This window comes from Microtus pennsylvanicus, chromosome 4 (genome assembly GCF_037038515.1).
Source record: "Microtus pennsylvanicus isolate mMicPen1 chromosome 4, mMicPen1.hap1, whole genome shotgun sequence".
Lineage (NCBI taxonomy): Eukaryota > Metazoa > Chordata > Mammalia > Rodentia > Cricetidae > Microtus > Microtus pennsylvanicus.
Window position 1 is genome coordinate 80,876,333 of NC_134582.1, and position 17,961 is coordinate 80,894,293.

Sequence of the window (17,961 nt, forward strand, 5' to 3'; positions counted from 1 at the left end):
GCATTTTCTCTTGCTTCACAGTCCCGGGCAGCGCACCTCCTGAACCCCCATAACGTAGCTAGACGCAGCTAACTAGGTCTAGCAAGGCCCAGGGCAAACGCTTCTGGACACTGGGCTGAAGTTGTCCAACTGGGGTTGGGCCTGGATTCAATGCCCGGCACCGCGATGAACAAGGAACCCCTCCACATGCCTAGAGAAGCGCCGTCTAGACCTTCCGACTGGACATGCCCTGAGACTTCTCATAAAGACTCACATTCTCATTGTTCTCAGTGTACACCTCTTACATTGTTCTGATCAGAGAGTACATCAGCAGTGTCTGAAAACAAAACCCCCAGTGATCATTTCACCTTTCCTTTGGCTCCTGCCTCCAACCCCAATTCCAGCGCTAAAAGAAGCCTGCTGGTTAGGGTAAGGATGTTCTGCGTTTCGGCTGGGAAGACAGCACACCTATAAAGCACTTGCTTAGCAGGCAGTACACCTGGGGTTCAAGACCCAGCTCTTCCAAAAACCTCAACTTTGGACTTTATACTTCAGATCCCTCCATCCTCTCCCTCCTTAAGAGACCCTACTTACAGCCTGTTCTGAAATCAGCACATTGGTGGCTTGGAGAAAGTCCTCCAACCCCAGGGTTGAACTTCAATTTTCTCCCAGTTCGATTAACTGCAAGCACTTGCACAGGTGTAACCCTGAACACACCACCACCCAGGTCCTGGGCTTCGCCGCTTCGTTGAGTTGTTTCCTAAGCACCAGGGGGCGCTAGAGAGTTATTTTCCAAGTTGGTATCAGACGCATCTTTTACACTTCCTCTGATTTCCAAGTTAGATGGCAATGACGGAAGCACAAATGAAGTGGAGGCGTAGTGTAAACTGCCCCGGGGAATGAAGACAGGCATCATATTTCAAAATTTAGTCTAAAGAACAGCTTCGGGGGTCAGAGCGTCCGTTGCTCCGCTGTCAACCTCCGGTGAGTCAGGCAAGTTCAATTGACTTTTGGTGAAAACGTTACTCCTTATTCTGCCTACTTCGGGATCCTGTGACATCAGTAAATTCGAGAAAAGTGGAACCGATTAGCTAAATCAAGATTCGTTTACATCGAGGTAGTCAGTTCTTCGAAACAAACGTGTAAAGGGGCGGTATGTTTCTTGAGCTGGTCAGCAACTGGAAAAGGAGGCTTACCATATTGTCTAATCTGTGTTGCCGTATTGGTTAAGGGGTATTTTACCAGACAGACCCCATCATTTATTGCCCTGCGAAGGCGTCCGAAAGTCCAACTGGTAAAAGGTAATTAAACTAGCACTACGTGTGCCTCTGAGATTATCTTTGTAGTGTGTGCCTGCGGTAGATGGAAAGAGACTCACTTAGCTCTTCTGGGTGGGAGACTTTACTTTGGGGGTTGCTTTCTTTTAAAAAACGCGAGAGAGAGAGAGAGAGAGAGAGAGAGAGAGAGAGAGAGAGAGAGAGAGAGAGAGAGAGAGAGAGAGAGAGAGAGAGAGAGAGAGAGAGAGAGAGAGAGAGAGTCATTCGAGCCCAGCTCCCACAGTCCGAGCAGACCGCTCAAGGACCTCGCCACCTGCCACATTCCGTATTTGGGCAAGCGCGTGCGTCACTGTCAGGAATATGGCTCCCTTTGCCAAAGCCGGCACTAATCTTACGTGTCTGTAAACGCGGGGAGTGTATGCCACGTTCCTTCACAATAGCCAACCTGGTGACTGACTTAAGAACATGCCGCCAGATGCCCTGTCTCCCGTTTCCTTATGTCTTTTGTACAGCCTGGGAATTAGGGGGAGGGGGAATTGGCGTGCTTACTGGGGGACAGAAAGGACGAGAGAGCTACCAGGTCAAAAGCCTTCGTGCAGTGCCCTCTATGGCTCACTCAAGCCCGGGCACCGAAGGCGGGTGGGCGTCCCAGACCGGCGCACCCGGGCCGCGGACCCTCAGGCCCTCGGAGACAGTCGCCACCACTCCACGTGGTTGGGGACGTAGACCGATCGGGTCCAGCCGGGCTTCCCAGTCGTGTTACCCAACAACTTCGCAGGGGTCGTCTTCTCCCTAATTAATGTAGGGGGGGGGGCGGTGTTTGTGTTCGGGCAGCAGGGCAACAGTCGGGAGACAAGCGGGACATTTCAGTCGGAGCTCAGCCCCGCCGCCGCGCCCCTTCCCGGTCTCAGGAGGACCGTGCGCGCAAGGAGGCGAAGGTCCCCACCACGCCCGGGTCCCCGCTGCCCTCGCCCGGGGTTCTGTTGGCAACAGGTAGCCTAGCCCGTGTGGCTCTCGGGGAAACAAACAAACAAACAAACAAAAAGGTGCACTGAGCGAGCGCGGTGGCCACGGAGGGCGCGGCCGGCAACCGGGCAGAGGGGTCCTTGGGCTCCTCCCAGGAGCGCCCCGGTGGCTCCGCGGTGCGTCCCGTTGCGCAACGTAGCGCTAGGCGTGGGTCCCCGCGGACAGCGGAGAGCAGCTGCCACCGCGGCCAGGGAAGGACGCGGACTGGCGGTGGCGCCTCGGCAGAGAGGACGGGGCGGGCCGGGGCGGGGCGGCGGGGAGCCCGCCCCTGTCGGCGCGGCCAGTGGCTGCGGGCCGGGGGCGGGCGCGGGCTCGGCGATTGGGGCGGCGGCCGCCCGTCACGGCGGGGCTGGCGGGCGGCGACGTAGCGCGGCTCTCGGAACTGACCTACTAACACACATCTCTCGGCGCGGCCACGGCGCCCGCGGACCCGGCGCGCCCGCCAGTCTCCCGCGCCGCGCCCTCGCCACCGCCCGCTGAGGGCCCGGCGGAGTCCAGGTCGCGCTCCGGCGCAGCCAGCCCGGTCCCGGACGCCCTTTCTTTCCCTTCTCGGGCCAGGGAGCAGAACCACGGTAAGCGCTCCGCCCACCGGTGGCTCGGGGGGCCCGGCTCAGCTCCGCGCCCGCTCTCGGAGCGCGCGGCCGGCGGGCGTGGGGCGCGGGACGCGGGCGGGCGCGGCGCAGGGATGGCGGGAGGCGGCGAGTGTGCGCGGGGCATGCATTACATAAACTTTTGCTGCCTTGGCAGGAGGGGAACTCGCCACCTTAAGGTAGCTGCTTTGATTGCAGCGCCCTGGCGCCGGCACGTAGCCCTGGCTGCCGCGCGCTCCCTCCCCCCTCCCCGCTATTGCATAATGTCTCCGGATTTCAGGAAAATTGATGTTTCGGTGGAGAAGAGCGCGCCGGGGAGGCGGAGCGGGGGCCGATCCCCCTAGCAGCCAGACGACGTGCCCTGCTCTCTGGGGTCTCTCCGTGCTGGTCCCCTCTCTGAGCCGGCTATGGGGAGGGTTGAGTCACGGGGAACCGTCTTGATTTGCTTAGAAGGAGGGTTGAGAGTGCGAACGGTGACGGCATTAGGAGATGCCTGCGCGGCGTTTGTTTGTGTCAGGCGCTGTGTCTGCACCGACGTTTTCCACCCTGTGTTGTCGTCAGCGTGTTTTACGAGCCCTCGGGAAGGTAGAGGGATGTGTCCTTTCTTACATTGCATAATAGACCCGCGGTGAAACGTGGGCACCGAGGACTAGCTGATGTGGGAATATGCGTCTATGTGTGCAATGATTTGGAAATTTTAGCGCAGCGTTGGATATTAGATCCTTATTGGTACCTCTGTATCGTCCCAAATAAGCATGCTTTAAGAACGATCCTACGGAATTCATTATTAAGAAAGGAGAATTCCCAGTGTAGGATACTGATGCGCGCGGGGGAGGGGGGCTCCTTTAAATGTTCCGAGGTGTTATTTTTAAGACCCGGACGAGCCATTGTGACGTTTGTCTCCCCACTTTCCCAACTGGAATGCGTTCCGTTCCATCGGCTTTTTTCTCACCTTATCGTCATTGGGTTTTTTTCTTCTTCTTCTTCTTTTTAAGACACCACAAGACAGATCATTAATAGATTCCTGGAAATGTTAGGTTATGTAACTGCCGAATTTGCTGGCTGTTAAGCATAGAAAGAGAGCTAATTATGTGATTTTATAATCTTGCCACAAAGAAAGTAGGGCAATCTCAGCGTTTAAGAATGTCACTATCAACAGGGGTTTTGTTGGTTCTTTTTAAGGATATTTTAAGCCGTGAAGTGACAACCGATTAAGCTTTGACTTAGCCCCTGCTTGCCAAATGTGTGTCTTTTGCCCTAAATGAAATCTACGTCTTTCTAAATTTAGCCCTATCACATTTTAACAATCGTGGCCTCGGTGCTATTTCTGGTGTCTCCAGGGCTGTGTGCAAATACAAGCTCAAGGCCATTTGCTGGAGTTTTAACTCCAGCCTTCCAAGACCTCTGATAAGACTGTATTTTTAGGAAGGCATTTCGCAGCGCCCAGTGACTGATTGCTGAACGCGGGGTCTCATTTATCATTTTAAAGGACACTTTGGGGAACTGCTGTGCTCAGAGGCCAGCAGGGAATGGCCAAGAGTCATCTCTCTGGCTTTTGTAAATAACAACAGCTAATGAGGTCAGAAGTATTTATTTCACATCGTAATTTCTCCCAGATCATATATGAGTTATGGGAAGCATATATAGGTTAGTAGATTGTGTTTTTGCCTGTGTAACCTAGTTTTATTCATTGGGGATAGATGAATATGTTAAGTATCTGGATATTAAATTTCTTTCCGGACTCTTTCTTAGTGTAATGATGTGTGGATATACGTATTTAATAGTGTCTGTGAGATATATATTTCTTAGCGTAACATTTACATAATTGAACTACAGTATTATTTTAGGGGGTGGACACATTGACCCTTGGAACATATTATTACCCCTATTTCAGCCGTTTTCCAAGACGCTGCAGTTGCGCTAGCTCCCCCCACCACTACGCGACCCACTTTGCGAGCTGGGCTGGGAGACCCAGGCCTGCCGGGGTGTCGGGGGCGGCTTTGCAACGCCACCTCCCATCAAACGGCCTTGCGCCCCTCTCTCTCGCCCCAGGGGCCGGGCACGCGCCTGGCGGTGGAAGGCTGGGACCTCAGCCCAAGACGCGCCCCTGGACAGCCGCTGGACGCGCCTCGCGGTGGCCCGCGCGCCTCCCCGCCCCCTCCCCGCATTCCTTTGTTCTGGCGCGGGGGTCCTCGCGGCGCCGAGGCCCCGCTGCGCCGCCCACCCGGCGGGAGGCGGGCCTGGGGAGCGGCGCGGCGTGGGGGCGCGGCCGCGGAGCGGGGCGGAGGCTCGCGGGACCCGGTGCGCTTCGCTGCGCTCGCCCGGAGCTGGGAGGCCAGGAGCGGAGAGCGGGCGAGCCTCCTGGGCGCAGGCTCCAGCGGAGATGGGCCTCGGGACAGCGCAGCCTCGGGTAGCACAGCCAGGGGCCGACTCCACTCCACAGCACCGCTAGCTGCGACCCCACAGACACCTTTGTTCCCGGGAGTCTTCCTTGTATTTCCGAGCCTAGCTCTTCTCCTTTCATGGAGTAAAAAAGCAAGACCTCTTAATGGCTATAGAAATGGGCTTGATCGTGGCGGAAAGGAGGGTCCCTGCTTCACCGTGGCCTGTTGAGCCCACGTTTTTATTAATTCTTGTATCTAAAGTTTTTATGGTCAAAAGCCCAAGGTTATATATATGGTCAAGTGTCCCCAGCTCTAAATCACCCACATAGATGCAGCTGTCCCTGTGTAAAAGTACCTCCCTGCGCTTTCAGCCCAGATGCTGGTTTACCTGGGTGGGCTTCACTCTTTTGAAGCACCCAAGTGTTCGAGGGTGATCACCTGAGGCTTTTCTCTGTGCATGGTAAGCCTGGAATTCAGCTTCAGATGATGCTATTGGACACCCTAGGGACCAGACCCTCTTTCAACTGGAGACAGCTTTGGGAGGTGCAAAAAGGACAGGCACAGGGTGCTGCCCAGGCCTCTGGCCCAGTATTTGATTGACCCTCACTGGCCTTTAGGGAATCTTGAAGGGGAAACCTGTGGAGCTGGACAGTTAGAAGGAACTCAGTAAACGTTTCCAGAATGCTTGTGTCTGGGCTCACTTTCCTTTTCTGAACCCGAATCTCACGGGAAGGATGAGGATGGGATTGGTATTGGGTCTGTGAAGATCCATCTTTTTTGTTTGTTTGTTTCTGAATACTCTTGACTTGGTATGTGTTGTTAGTCTCTGTACCAAAGGAATTCTCAACAGCATCTAGGCGCTTCAGTGTCCCAAGTAACTGGGTTAATGTCCTAGGGAAGTGTCTGAAGGAACAGAGATGAGTCCCCATGGCAGGAGTAGGTTGACCTTTTCCAGATCCCTGGAACTCTCTGTGACTTGTGTTCTTGGGGTTGGCTGGTGCTTGCCTCAGAACCTCTGGTCTGCGGTCAACAGTGGCCGTTCTCACATGCAGGTGCACACATACGCCATCTTAGAGAGTACATGTAGCTGTGTGGCCAACAACTAAAGGCAGACCCTGTTACACTGATGGTTCTTGATCCTGCGGAAGAAAACCTGGGTCTGAGGTACCTAGGGCAGTCTAAAATAGTGCCTCGCAGAAAGGGCTGGAACCTGGAGCCATCACAGCCTCGATGATCATTCTTCAGAAATAAGAAGGGCGGTTACCAAACGAGGCAGGTGGAGGACCCACTCAGCGCTTTGCGCTTAGAGAAGCTGGTTAGCAGCCCAGGCTGGGCACTTAAAAAGATGGGAGCTCGGTCAGCCATGCCCTCTCTCTTCCACCATCCCGTCTGTTTCTTCACTGAGAGCGAGCAAGCTCACTGTACTTGGTGGAACAGTTTCCTTTTCTGCGTTGAGGGCTTATCTTGGCAATTATAACATCACCAATGATGCAACAGCCTGCAAATTAAAGCCCTTTGTGAAAGGCTGTGCGCTGGTTGAGCAAGGCCCCTGACTCACTCCCGCCAGTGGAGTTTTCTAGCTGACCTTGCCGTGGTCATCAGTGGGTTCCGAGATGCAGGTCTAATTGAAGCGTGGGCTGGAAAGGCGCGGTCAGAGTGCTCAGCGTTATTTTTACCCAGCTTAAAAAATCACACATGCCTCATTATTTCCATTGTAACCCAGATGGCATTGGGGCTGTTAAAAGTTGTTTATTTTTAATTTGTATTGAGGAATGAGAGCACGCTTGGGATTCAAGTCAAACATAACAAACAATGTCATTGAGATTTCCTATAATGTTCCCTTCTTGTTTTCGTCAGGTATGCCTGCGTTTCACAGGGTGAGCACATTGTTTGATATCCTGTTATTTTTCTAAATTTTATTTGAGTTGATTTTTATCCAGATTGGACTCACAGTGAATGTCGAAAGACCCTGACCTTTGATCACAGTTACATAAGAGGTTTTTTTTCAGTTTCAAAATGAGTTTTTATTGCCACCACCCCCACTTACCTCTCACGTTTCTTTGCAACTAATTTTCCCGTTGTTATGAAGGGGGAGGATTTTGTTTCTCATATGGCTTTAATTAGAGTTTGAGCTTGTTTTTTAAGTTTAGTGGGGATTTAAGAGATGCCATTCGTTAATAATCCAGGCTTTGAGGACGTGCTTTCACTGGATTTTGGGTGTTTATAAGCCTTTCAATTATCAGAACACAGTGTATTTTATTAACTTTCTAGGGATCTTAAATGTAATTAAGTAGCCTTCAAATAAACCTTCCGCTTTAGTCATAAGGCACACGGCGCAATAAATGACACTCACCGACATGTGCTATTAAGAAAGAGAACAAGAATGTTAAAGACCAGGCTGGGGAGGTTGGGAACACTCAAGAACTCTTTCTGCCGTGCCCCATCTCCAGCATGCTTCCTTTTTTGCAACTGATGTTGTTTTGTTTCTTTGCCACTGTGCTGTAAACCGATTGACTGTGATGTTGGTGTCCCTAAGACTTAGGGGAGACTGGGGTTGTAGCTCAGTTGGCAGCGTTTGCTGTGCATTCCCAACTCCATGGGTCCTCTCTCCAGCACCCCTAACCCAATGTCACCGTGTGCACCTCTAATTCCAACACTTACGCAGTGGAGGCAGGAGGACCAGAAGCTCATGGTCATAGCAAGACTCCAGGGGAGTTACTAAATTCATCAATTATCTTTTCAAAAATGTCACAGATAGGAGCTAGAGAGATGGCTCAGTGCTTAAGAGCCCTTGTTACTCTTCCAGAGGACCTGAATTTGGTTCTGAGGCCTGACATCAGGATCCAACACCCTCTTCTGACCTCCACATGCCACAAGTGGCAGACACTCATACAGTCAAACGCATAAATAAAACAATCCTTTTTTAAAACTTTTTCACGGGTAGTAATGGTTCCCATTTTGAAGCGTCTCTATTTAGTTTTTTTTTTTAAAAAAAAAAAAAAACACATTTCTGTATACACCCACCTCTCTCTCTCTCTCTCTCTCTCTCTCTCTCTCTCTCTCTCTCCTCCCCCCCCCCCCATGGGCTCCATTTTCTCAAGCTGTGGAGTTGTTTTAAGGGGAGGCCCTGTGTGTCCCGCCTGTGTCCAGCTTGTGTTACAAACACTTGCTCCCGTGGAGACTGCCAGTCACACTAGTTCATATTTCAGTCAGCAAAGTAGATGGGGGCATTAATAAAATGCAGGGCTGTCATCCGATTTATTAAGCTTAAATCTAATTTTCAAGTAATCCCCTGTTGGACTTGGAATCCGTTCCTTTCCTGTAAGGTGGATTGGGTTTTGACACATTTGTTCACGGACGCATCCAAACAGAAAAAGTGGGTCAGTTTGTTGCTAGGATGGGGCTAATCTGGCAGTGTAAGAGATGGCTCATGGGTATTGTGCCCACGTGTGCACCAAGCACATGTTTTTCCTAGGCCTGCGTGTACTTTGGACTGCTAAGTGACTGCAGGCCCTGAGCTGGGCCTGTTCTCCACGTAAAACATCAGTGGATTAAAGTGCTCCTGCACAAACCGGATGACCTGAATTCAGTCTCCAGGTCCCACTGTGGAAGGAGAGGACCAGTTTCAAAAGTTGACCTCTGACCTCTCCATGCGTGCCCGCACAATAATAATAAATAAAGTAAATAAAAATAAAAGGCCCTTTCCCCTAAACGTACCCCTAAGGAGGCAAAATCCGCTTTCCGGAAATGTCACTGGTAGAGGCTGGAGAGAAGGCTCAGGGGTCAGAGCTCTTGCTGGTTTTGCTGAGAATGGGTGTCTTCGGTTCCCAGCACCACCTTGGGCAGCTCCCAGCCAGCCTCATCATCGTGGATTTTGATGTCTACACAAGGAAGATGCTCAGTGCTGGGTGCAGAGTGCTTGCTCATTTCTGTTTCTGTAGAGTCTGCACTGCTACCCTGACCTCAGAGGTCAGAGGTCAGAGCAGCACATGCTTTTCTGTTATTACCACAGGGAAACCTCTGTGGGGTAAACTGTCTAAAATTTATGTCGTCAATTGGATTCTTTTGCGGGCTTTTCTTAGGTCGGGTCTTGTTTTAATTGCAGAGAGTATTTAGGTCATCTGACTTAAATAAACTCCAAGGGTCTGTGCTTATGAAATACAGCTCCTGCCTGTAGCAGGTTATAAAAAAGCATGCGGTGGCAGCGGTGGTGTCTTCACAGTAGGCGTGGGAAAGTATGTCAGCTGGCATGACGCGATGCCTGCTCTTCAATTTCTCTTTTTTATTTGTGTCTTTAAGCAGTCCTATCAGCTAATGGGTGTGATGGAGTTAATGGTGCTAACAGAGGTAGCATCATGGAATCGGCATTTTATGGCAGTTATTCACCAAAAAAGAAACACAAATGGTGACTAAGGTACCCCAGCCGTCGGTGTGGATTTCAAACAGTGACACATGGGTGAAGTCATGGTGGGATTAGTCATAAAGAGAGATCCTGGGATCTGAAGCAGTCATCACGAAGGCTGAGAGTTTTAGAAGGGTAGCCTCAACTGTGCTGAGGAGGTGGCTTTATGGGTAAAGACCCTGCCGTTGAGTATGTGAGGACCTGGACTGGGGAGACAGAGACAGGCAGATACTGGGAGCTAGCTAGGCAGCCCATCTGTAGAAACAGGAATCTCTAGTCTGCTGGGAGACTCAGCATAAAACAAAACAAAACAAGCAGACAGGTAAAAAAGGCGAGATCCCAGAGTTAGCCTCCAGCCTACACACACACACACACACAGAGAGAGAGAGAGAGAGAGAGAGAGAGAGAGAGAGAGAGAGAGAGAGAGAGAGAGAGAGAGAGAGACCTGCACTTCCTGCATATTATACTAACAATAAAAAGATGTTGTCAGCTACATTTCCTGCATCCCTTGTTGAGGCTCATAGACCCCCGCCCCCCCCCCCCCCCCCCCGCCAGCCGTATCTGCTTTTAACTGCTTGTGATCCGTGGCTAGTGGCTCAGCCTTTCTGGTTTTTAGCTGTTGGCTCTGTGTGCTGGCCAGTTTCGTGTCAACTTAACACAGGCTGGAGTCACTGAGGAGGAAGGAGCTTCAGTTGTAAGACTGGGCTGTAGGCAAACCTGGAGAGCTTTCTCTTAGTTAGTGGTAGTTGGGGGAGGGCCCAGCCTATTGTGGGTGGGATCACCCCAGGCAAGTGGTCCTGGGTTCTACAAGAAAGCAGGCCAAGCAAGCCATGACGAGCAAGCCAGTAAGTAGCACCCCTCCATGGCCTCTGCATCAGCTCCTGCCTCCAGGTTCCTGCCCTGCTTGAGTTCCTGTCCTGACTTCCTATGATGATGAACTATGATGTAGAAGTGTAAGGCAAACAAACCCTTTCCTCCCCAAGTTGCTTTGGCTATGGTGTTTCACCACAGCGATAGAAACTCTAAGACATTCTACAGAGCCATTGGATTAGAGAAATGCTCACCCCTTGTTGAAATAGATACATTTTTGTTTTTGTTTAAAGATGATGATGGGGCTGGAGAGCTGGCTCAGCAGTTAAGAGCACTTCTTGTTCTTACAGAGGACCTAGGCTCAATTCCCAGCAGCCGCATAGTGGCTCACAACCATCTGTGAGTTCAGTTGTGGGAATCTGATGCCCTCTGACCTCCAAGGGTACCAGCCAGGCAAAACATTCATACAAATATAACCTTTTTAAAAAAAAGATAGTAATGGGTGGGGGGTGGGGGGGCGTTGGAGAGATAACTCAGCAGTTAAGAGCACTGGCAACTCTTCCAGAGGTCCTGAATTCAATTCCCAGAAACCACATAGTGGCTTACAGCCGTCTATAATGGAATCTGATACTCTCTTCTGGCATGCAGGCGTACATGCAGATAGAGCACTCACACACATAAAATAAATCTTTAAGCTGGGTGGTGGTGGCACATGCCTTTAACCCCCAGTGCTTGGGAGAAAGAGGCAAGAGGAGCTTTGTGAGTTTGAGGCCAAGCATTGTCTGTCTACATAGTGAGTTCCAGGACAGCCAAAGCTACACAGAGAAACCCTGTCTTGAAAAACAGCAACAACAAAAAGATAATAATAGGGGCTAGATAGATAACTCATCACTTAAGAGTACAAGAGAGCTTGTTGCTTTTGTAGGGGACCAGAGTTTGGTTCACAGCACACGGTGGCAGCTCACAAACTCTTGTAGCTCCAGCTCTAAGGGGACTGGACGCCTCTGGCTTTTGCAGGCCCTGGCACTCATGCACATAGAAACACACATAAATAACACAAACATTTCTCTTTTTTTTTCCCCTGATTTTTCAAGACAAGGTTTCTCTGTGTAGCTTTGGCTATCCCGGGATGCACTATCTAGACGAGGCTGGCCTCAAACTCAGAGAGATCCACCTGCCTCTGTCTCCCTGAGAGCTGGGATCAAAGGTGTGTGCCACCACTGGCCGGCTCTATTCTTTTATTAAAGATACAATAATGATAATAAGGAGCATTGGAACAAGTGTACTGACACCCAAGAGGCTGAGACAAGATGATCACAAATTCAAGGCCAATAGCTGTGAGTCTTTTTCACTATTTCAAAAGATAGGACTCGGGAGATTTAAGTCTGACTGTGGAACAGCTCAGGCTGATTGAAGGCAGCTCTAGGCAGTCCTTTATGATGCAGCCAACTTGTGGGATGAGCCCCGGGTCCGTGGTGCCTTCCTTTCCCGAGAGGAGCTTTATAACCAGATGTGTGAGACTCCAAACTAAGAGAGATGAAGGGAGGCTGTGTGTGTCTGGGATTGAAAGGTGGGGTGTAGGGAGGATCCGTGAGGGGTCAGAACCAGGGTCCGACTCGCTTGGGGTCTCAGGTTGGCCATCACCTGAGTGGCAGATCACTAGACATGCCCCTCTCCTCTGTGACCTTTGTTTTCTCCTCTGAAGATGCTGAAAGGGCAGGTCATACCCCCAGTGCCAAGGACTTAGCAAGTGCTCCGTAAATGGCTTCTGTACTGAATGGAGGCAGCAGGGCCAGCACTTCAGGTCCCATCGTGATTGAAGCCCAAGCATGGGTCTCAGTTTTGTCAGGTCCTCTACAATGTGGCCCCACCCTGCCTACAAACCTGCATTTTTGAGGGCTTGGTTCCCCGTTCTTAGACCCTTCAGTCTAGCTTGGTGCCCAGTGTACAGGTGTTTCCTATATGGGTACCAAGTAATTAATTCCAAAGGTATGTGTGAATACATCTACTAGTACCTGTGTATATATGCAGTATATATATGCTATATATATAGTGAATATGGAGACCAGAGGACAACCTCCAATGTTATACCTCAGAGTTCTGTCCACTTTGGTTTTTGAGACATGGTCTATCACATACTTGGAGTTCACCTAGTAGGCTAGGCTGATTGGCCAGGGAGTGAACCCCAGGGAATCCTCCTGCCTCTACATCCCTACCATTGGAATTACAGTCCCTGCTGCCTTGCCCAGCTTTCTTCATAGGTTCTGGGGATTAAACTCAGGTCCTCAGGCTTGCAAGTCAAGGACTTTACCATCTGAGTCATCTCCCCAACTGCGGGCTGATTTTTGTTGAACAGAACCAGCTACGTGTTCAACTTGGCCTTGGTGGCCTGCTGTGGTGTGCCCCCCCCTCTTACACACACACACACACACACACACACACACACACACCGCATACACATTCACTCTCTCTCGCCCACCCAGATCTATACAGACACATGATGCACCCTTTCAGGGTAGGAAGGTGCAAAGGTGTGTCTGAGCTCAGCTGTGTGGAGAAATTGTGAGACCCCCTAGGGAGAGTACCTCACAGATGGTGGGGTGTGTGAATGAAATATAACGTATATTTTAAGGCAGAACTGAGATAAGTAAGTATGTGGAGGAAAATAGTAGCACATCAAGGAAAAAAAAACCCCAAAAGGTAGCGTGGAAGGGACCGTGTGGGATTTAAGAACCCGTGACTTTGGTGGAGAAAGGCCAAGGTCAGCATCCTTCCTTGACTTCTGTTTCTTCTCCAAGCTGTCCCACTGGCTCAGTTCACTTTAGGGGTGAGGACCGACCCGCGTGACTGCATGCCTGCCGCAGCATGAGGCGTGTGCCCTGCACTGTGCAGAGGGAAGTGTTTGCAGATTAAAAGACAAGGATGTATGGGGGTGATAAGAGATCATGTCTTTACTAAAGGATGAAAAGCTGTCTCTTGGCCTTTGAAGTGGTGCCCATTATGGTGTCATTGTCACCACGCACACAGAAGCCTGCTGTGAATAACCCTTGGGCTTCCTTGAGTAGCGGAGCTGCTCCCTGTATGGTGGTAGCCCAGTTTGATGGACAGACCCTTGTGTGACACCTCAGTCTTTATGACCTTGACATTCTTGCTGCCGCGGAAATGACAGAAGCAACAGGCAGGCTTCTGGGAGTGAGAGAGCTGAGGAAATGGCTTAGTTGTTGTGGCATTTGCCACACCAGCGTGGAGACTGATCCCCAGAACCCATGTAAAAAGCAGCTGGGCATCGCGGTGCTCAGTGGATGGTTCAGGCGGTGGGGAGCTAGAGACAGGAGGATCCCTGTAGCTCACTGGTTGGCCAGCCTAGCCTACAAGGCAAGTTCTAGGCCAGTGAGAGACTCTGCCAAAGGAACAAAGAGGACAGAACCGGAGCAATGGCCCCTGAGGTTGTCCTCTGGCCTTCAGTGGCACAGCACGCTGGCGGAAGTGCACAAAGAGTGAGAAACACTGGCATGAAGTGAAAACACACACACTGTCACGTGTCAGGATGAGCAACACCTTGAAGGGGGCAACAGGGGAATGGTGTGTGCAGATTGCCTGTGCACCTTTGCTTTGCGGAGTTGGCATAGGACCCAAAGGCACCATGACAGAGAGTCAGTGGCATATAATAAGGGTTTATTATCTTGTAGCAAAGTCTGGACTAGAATGCTTACCTAGCACTCCCCTGGGCTCCATCCTCAGCACGCACACACACACACACACACACACACACACACACACCACACACTTGCACACACGCACGCACGCACGCACACACATGGTGAAACCCAATTCATATTATAAATAGTTTACTCATGGGTATGAAAAACAGTTGATTCTATTTTTTGGCTCTTATATTTTATTTGAAACTAATTAGCAAGATTGAAAGAAGTTCTTTCCATAATTATATTCTCTGGTTTTGAAGTAATCGTAACTTTCAAAAGGGCTCTTAGAAAAAAAGTCCCTCTGAAAAGTAAATGCTGTAGTCCACAGGGAATATATAACTGGAAACTATTAAGCTAAGTTTTTAGGACCCCACAAAGCACTGTGGTTATCAGTCTTAAAAAGTCTGGTCAGTGAGCCTGAAGGGGCTTTGTATTTCAAATTGTCTAAGTATGGGCATTTCGTATAAGTGTAGCATGTTGATGGTGAGGCCAGAGGAGTCCCCATGGGAGACTGGGAACCACTATGCCCTCCAATGTGGGACATCAGGTAACAGAGTTAAGGAGTTTACTTAGTCTGTTATCTGTTGTCATTCTGTAGAGGGTAGCGGGTTCTGGTTAGCACCTCACCACTGATGGGCTGTCTGTCATTTCCTCCCTCTCATGAATCATCCAGAATACTACACTTGGCCTTGCATCTCTGTGAAACACAGCTTTCTTGTCTGGGATCCGGAGCAGAGGAGAGGGAGGAGGAAGGAATGAGTGCATGGATGGATATGTGGCATTGGAGGGAAGGATTAGATGGATCCAGGGGTGGGTAGATGGAAGAAGGGAGGGAAGGAGGCATGGGGGTGGAGGGATGGTTGGCTGCGTGACAGATTTAGTGACTGGATGAGTAAGTGAGTCACCGAGTAACTAACTCATTTCCTCACACTCCTGGACCGCACAGTCCTCTGGCAAGATGTCCTTTGCCACCAGAGTGGAAGTGTGTATGTATTCACATCTTTCTTCCAGCTTGCTCACTCTTTAAAGACCTGAGCCGCATTGGAGCCCATCCCCCCTGACTGTCTACTCAGCACAGCCCCCTTCCAGCTGCTGGCACACATCTGCCCCAGGGACTCACCATGTTCTCCTTCATTGCAGATACCCAATACGGCCTCGGTCCGCTTCAGAGAGGCACCTGGCAGATTTATCCTGGACTGGACAGCAGAAGGAATATTGATGGATGAGAAGCTGAAGGTTTTCAGACCTGAAAGAATACTGGGAAAGTGATTTGTTCTTCCCCCCACCAGTGGGTCTGTAGGGTAAGGTCCTTTCTGATGCAGCTGAGAAAAATGCAGACCATCAAAAAGGAGCCAGCCCCCCTGGATCCTCCCAGCAGCTCGGACAAGATGATGGTGCTAAACTCTGCCTTAGCCGAGGTAGCGGAGGACCTCGCCTCCGGTGAAGATCTGCTTCTGAATGAAGGGAGCGTGGGGAAGAACAAATCCTCCGCGTGTCGGAGAAAACGGGAATTCATTCCTGACGAGAAGAAAGATGCCATGTATTGGGAGAAAAGGAGGAAAAACAACGAAGCTGCCAAGAGGTCTCGGGAGAAGCGCCGGCTCAATGACCTGGTTTTGGAGAACAAGCTGATTGCCCTGGGAGAAGAGAATGCCACTTTAAAAGCCGAGCTTCTCTCTCTCAAATTAAAGTTTGGTTTAATTAGCTCCACGGCGTATGCCCAAGAAATCCAGAAACTCAGTAATTCCACAGCTGTGTACTTTCAGGACTACCAGACGTCCAAGGCTGCTGTGAGCTCCTTTGTGGATGAGCACGAACCCGCAATGGTAGCTGGGAGCTGCATCTCAGTCATTAAACACTCTCCTCAGAGCTCTCTGTCTGATGTGTCTGAGGTGTCCTCTGTGGAGCACACGCAGGAAAGCCCCGCTCAGGGAGGCTGCCGGAGCCCCGAGAACAAGTTCCCAGTGATCAAGCAGGAGCCAGTGGAGCTGGAGAGCTTTGCCAGGGAATCCAGGGAGGAGCGGGGTGCCTATTCCACCTCCATCTACCAAAGTTACATGGGCAGCTCCTTCTCTACCTACTCCCACTCCCCACCCCTCCTGCAGGTCCATGGGTCCTCCAGCAACTCCCCGAGAACCTCAGAGGCCGATGAGGGTGTTGTGGGCAAGTCCTCGGATGGGGAAGACGAGCAGCAAGTACCCAAGGGCCCCATCCATTCTCCGGTGGAGCTGCAGCGGGTGCACACCACTGTGGTGAAGGTTCCAGAAGTGAACCCTTCTGCCTTGCCCCACAAGCTCCGAATCAAAGCCAAGGCCATGCAGATCAAAGTGGAGGCTTTGGACAGCGAGTTTGAAGGCATGCAGAAACTCTCTTCCCCAGCCGATGTCATGGCTAAAAGACACTTTGACCTGGAGAAGCATGGCACCCCGGGTATGGTCCATTCCTCCCTCCCTCCTTTCTCAGTGCAGGTGACGAACATTCAAGATTGGTCCCTCAAATCGGAACCCTGGCATCACAAAGAACTGAACGGCAAAACTCAGAGTAGCTTCAAAACAGGCGTGGTGGCAGTCAAAGACGGTGGTTATAAGGTTTCCGAGGCTGAGAATTTGTATTTGAAGCAGGGGATGGCAAACTTATCCACAGAGGTGGTCTCGCTCAAAAGATTCATAGCCACACAACCTATCTCAGCCTCGGACTCCAGGTAAATGACTACTGACTGAGCTGTGCGTGGAGGAGGAGGAGGAGGACGAGGAGGAGGAGGAGGAGGAGGAGGAGGAGGAGGAGGAGGAGGAGGAGGAGGAGGAGAATGCTGTTGGTGCCATGCCGAATTTCCACTGGACCTCTGTTGTCATTTCACTGTAGTGTGCACACGGTGTCTGTCTGGTGTCCTTGTGTGCACACGCTGAAGACTTGATGCCCTCACTCTGCCTGGTGTATAGTCAGATAGCCCCCACAGAGGCTGTACATATCGAACGTTATTTTTGCTCTATTATAAAGTGTGTATGTTGCCAGTTTCAATAAAGGATTGGTGACAAACACAGCCCGGGCTCCATTCCACTTGATCTGATGGAAAGAGAGAAAAGGTTACTCAAGTTTCTTAAGGTGGGGACTGGGAGATGGATGTCTCGGTGGGATAAGTTGCTTCCTATGCAACCGAGAGGACCTGGTTTCGTTTCCTGCCACATAAAAGGCCTGGTGTGCTGCACACATAACCCATAACACCAGAGAATCAGGGATAGTTGGGGACACAACACACAGAAAGACCCCTAGGACTCTCTCACCAGAGAGTCTAACCTAACTGGCAATATCAGGCTCAGTGAGAGACCCTGAATCAAAAACTAAGGTAGGGAGCGGTGGAGGAAGACTCCAGACATCAACCTGTGACCCTTGACCTGACACCCATTCTCAAACAGGCACACACGAAAGATACCAAGGTACAAACTGATATTCTGCCTTTCACTTACTGTGGAGTGGTGGCTTCCCCAGAGTGAGAGAAAAACCAAAATATTAATTTTTCAGTTTTCCAAGCAATAGTGTGTCCAGAAACCTTCTAAGAAAAGGGATAGCAAGGGACAGGGAATGGGGAGGACTATACAACCCAGGGAAGAGAGGAGGGTAGGCACGGTGAGTGCTCCTATATGGGGTGTCTGGGTTACCAAATTATTCCCCACTAGGTAGGTTTCTTTAGGACCGAGTTTTCTCTACCTTTCTTAAGTGGAAGACTCCAGGCAGTTTGCTGACGGCCTCTCCTTAGTCACCGTGGCACATGGCACGTAGTTCGGTGGCTGA

The 17,961-nt window shown here is 50.8% G+C and overlaps 1 protein-coding gene across 4 annotated transcripts; it reads left to right on the top strand.

Moving 5' to 3' along the window:
- The first annotated feature begins 832 nt into the window (after positions 1-832).
- On the top strand, positions 833-17,210 carry Nfil3 (nuclear factor, interleukin 3 regulated). 4 transcript variants are annotated; one of them, XM_075969624.1, is made up of 3 exons: positions 833-963; positions 15,313-16,899; positions 16,945-17,210. In XM_075969624.1, exon 2 carries the CDS (start codon positions 15,489-15,491, stop codon positions 16,875-16,877), a length of 1,389 nt encoding a protein of 462 aa, XP_075825739.1. In that variant the 5' UTR covers positions 833-963; positions 15,313-15,488; the 3' UTR covers positions 16,878-16,899; positions 16,945-17,210. The 4 variants fall into 4 exon arrangements, with proteins under 4 accessions (XP_075825739.1, XP_075825735.1, XP_075825736.1 ...); XM_075969620.1 differs by lacking the exon at positions 833-963 and adding an exon at positions 2,616-2,854; XM_075969621.1 differs by lacking the exon at positions 833-963 and adding an exon at positions 2,616-2,854 and having other exon boundaries at positions 16,960-17,210.
- The last annotated feature ends 751 nt before the right edge of the window (positions 17,211-17,961 follow it).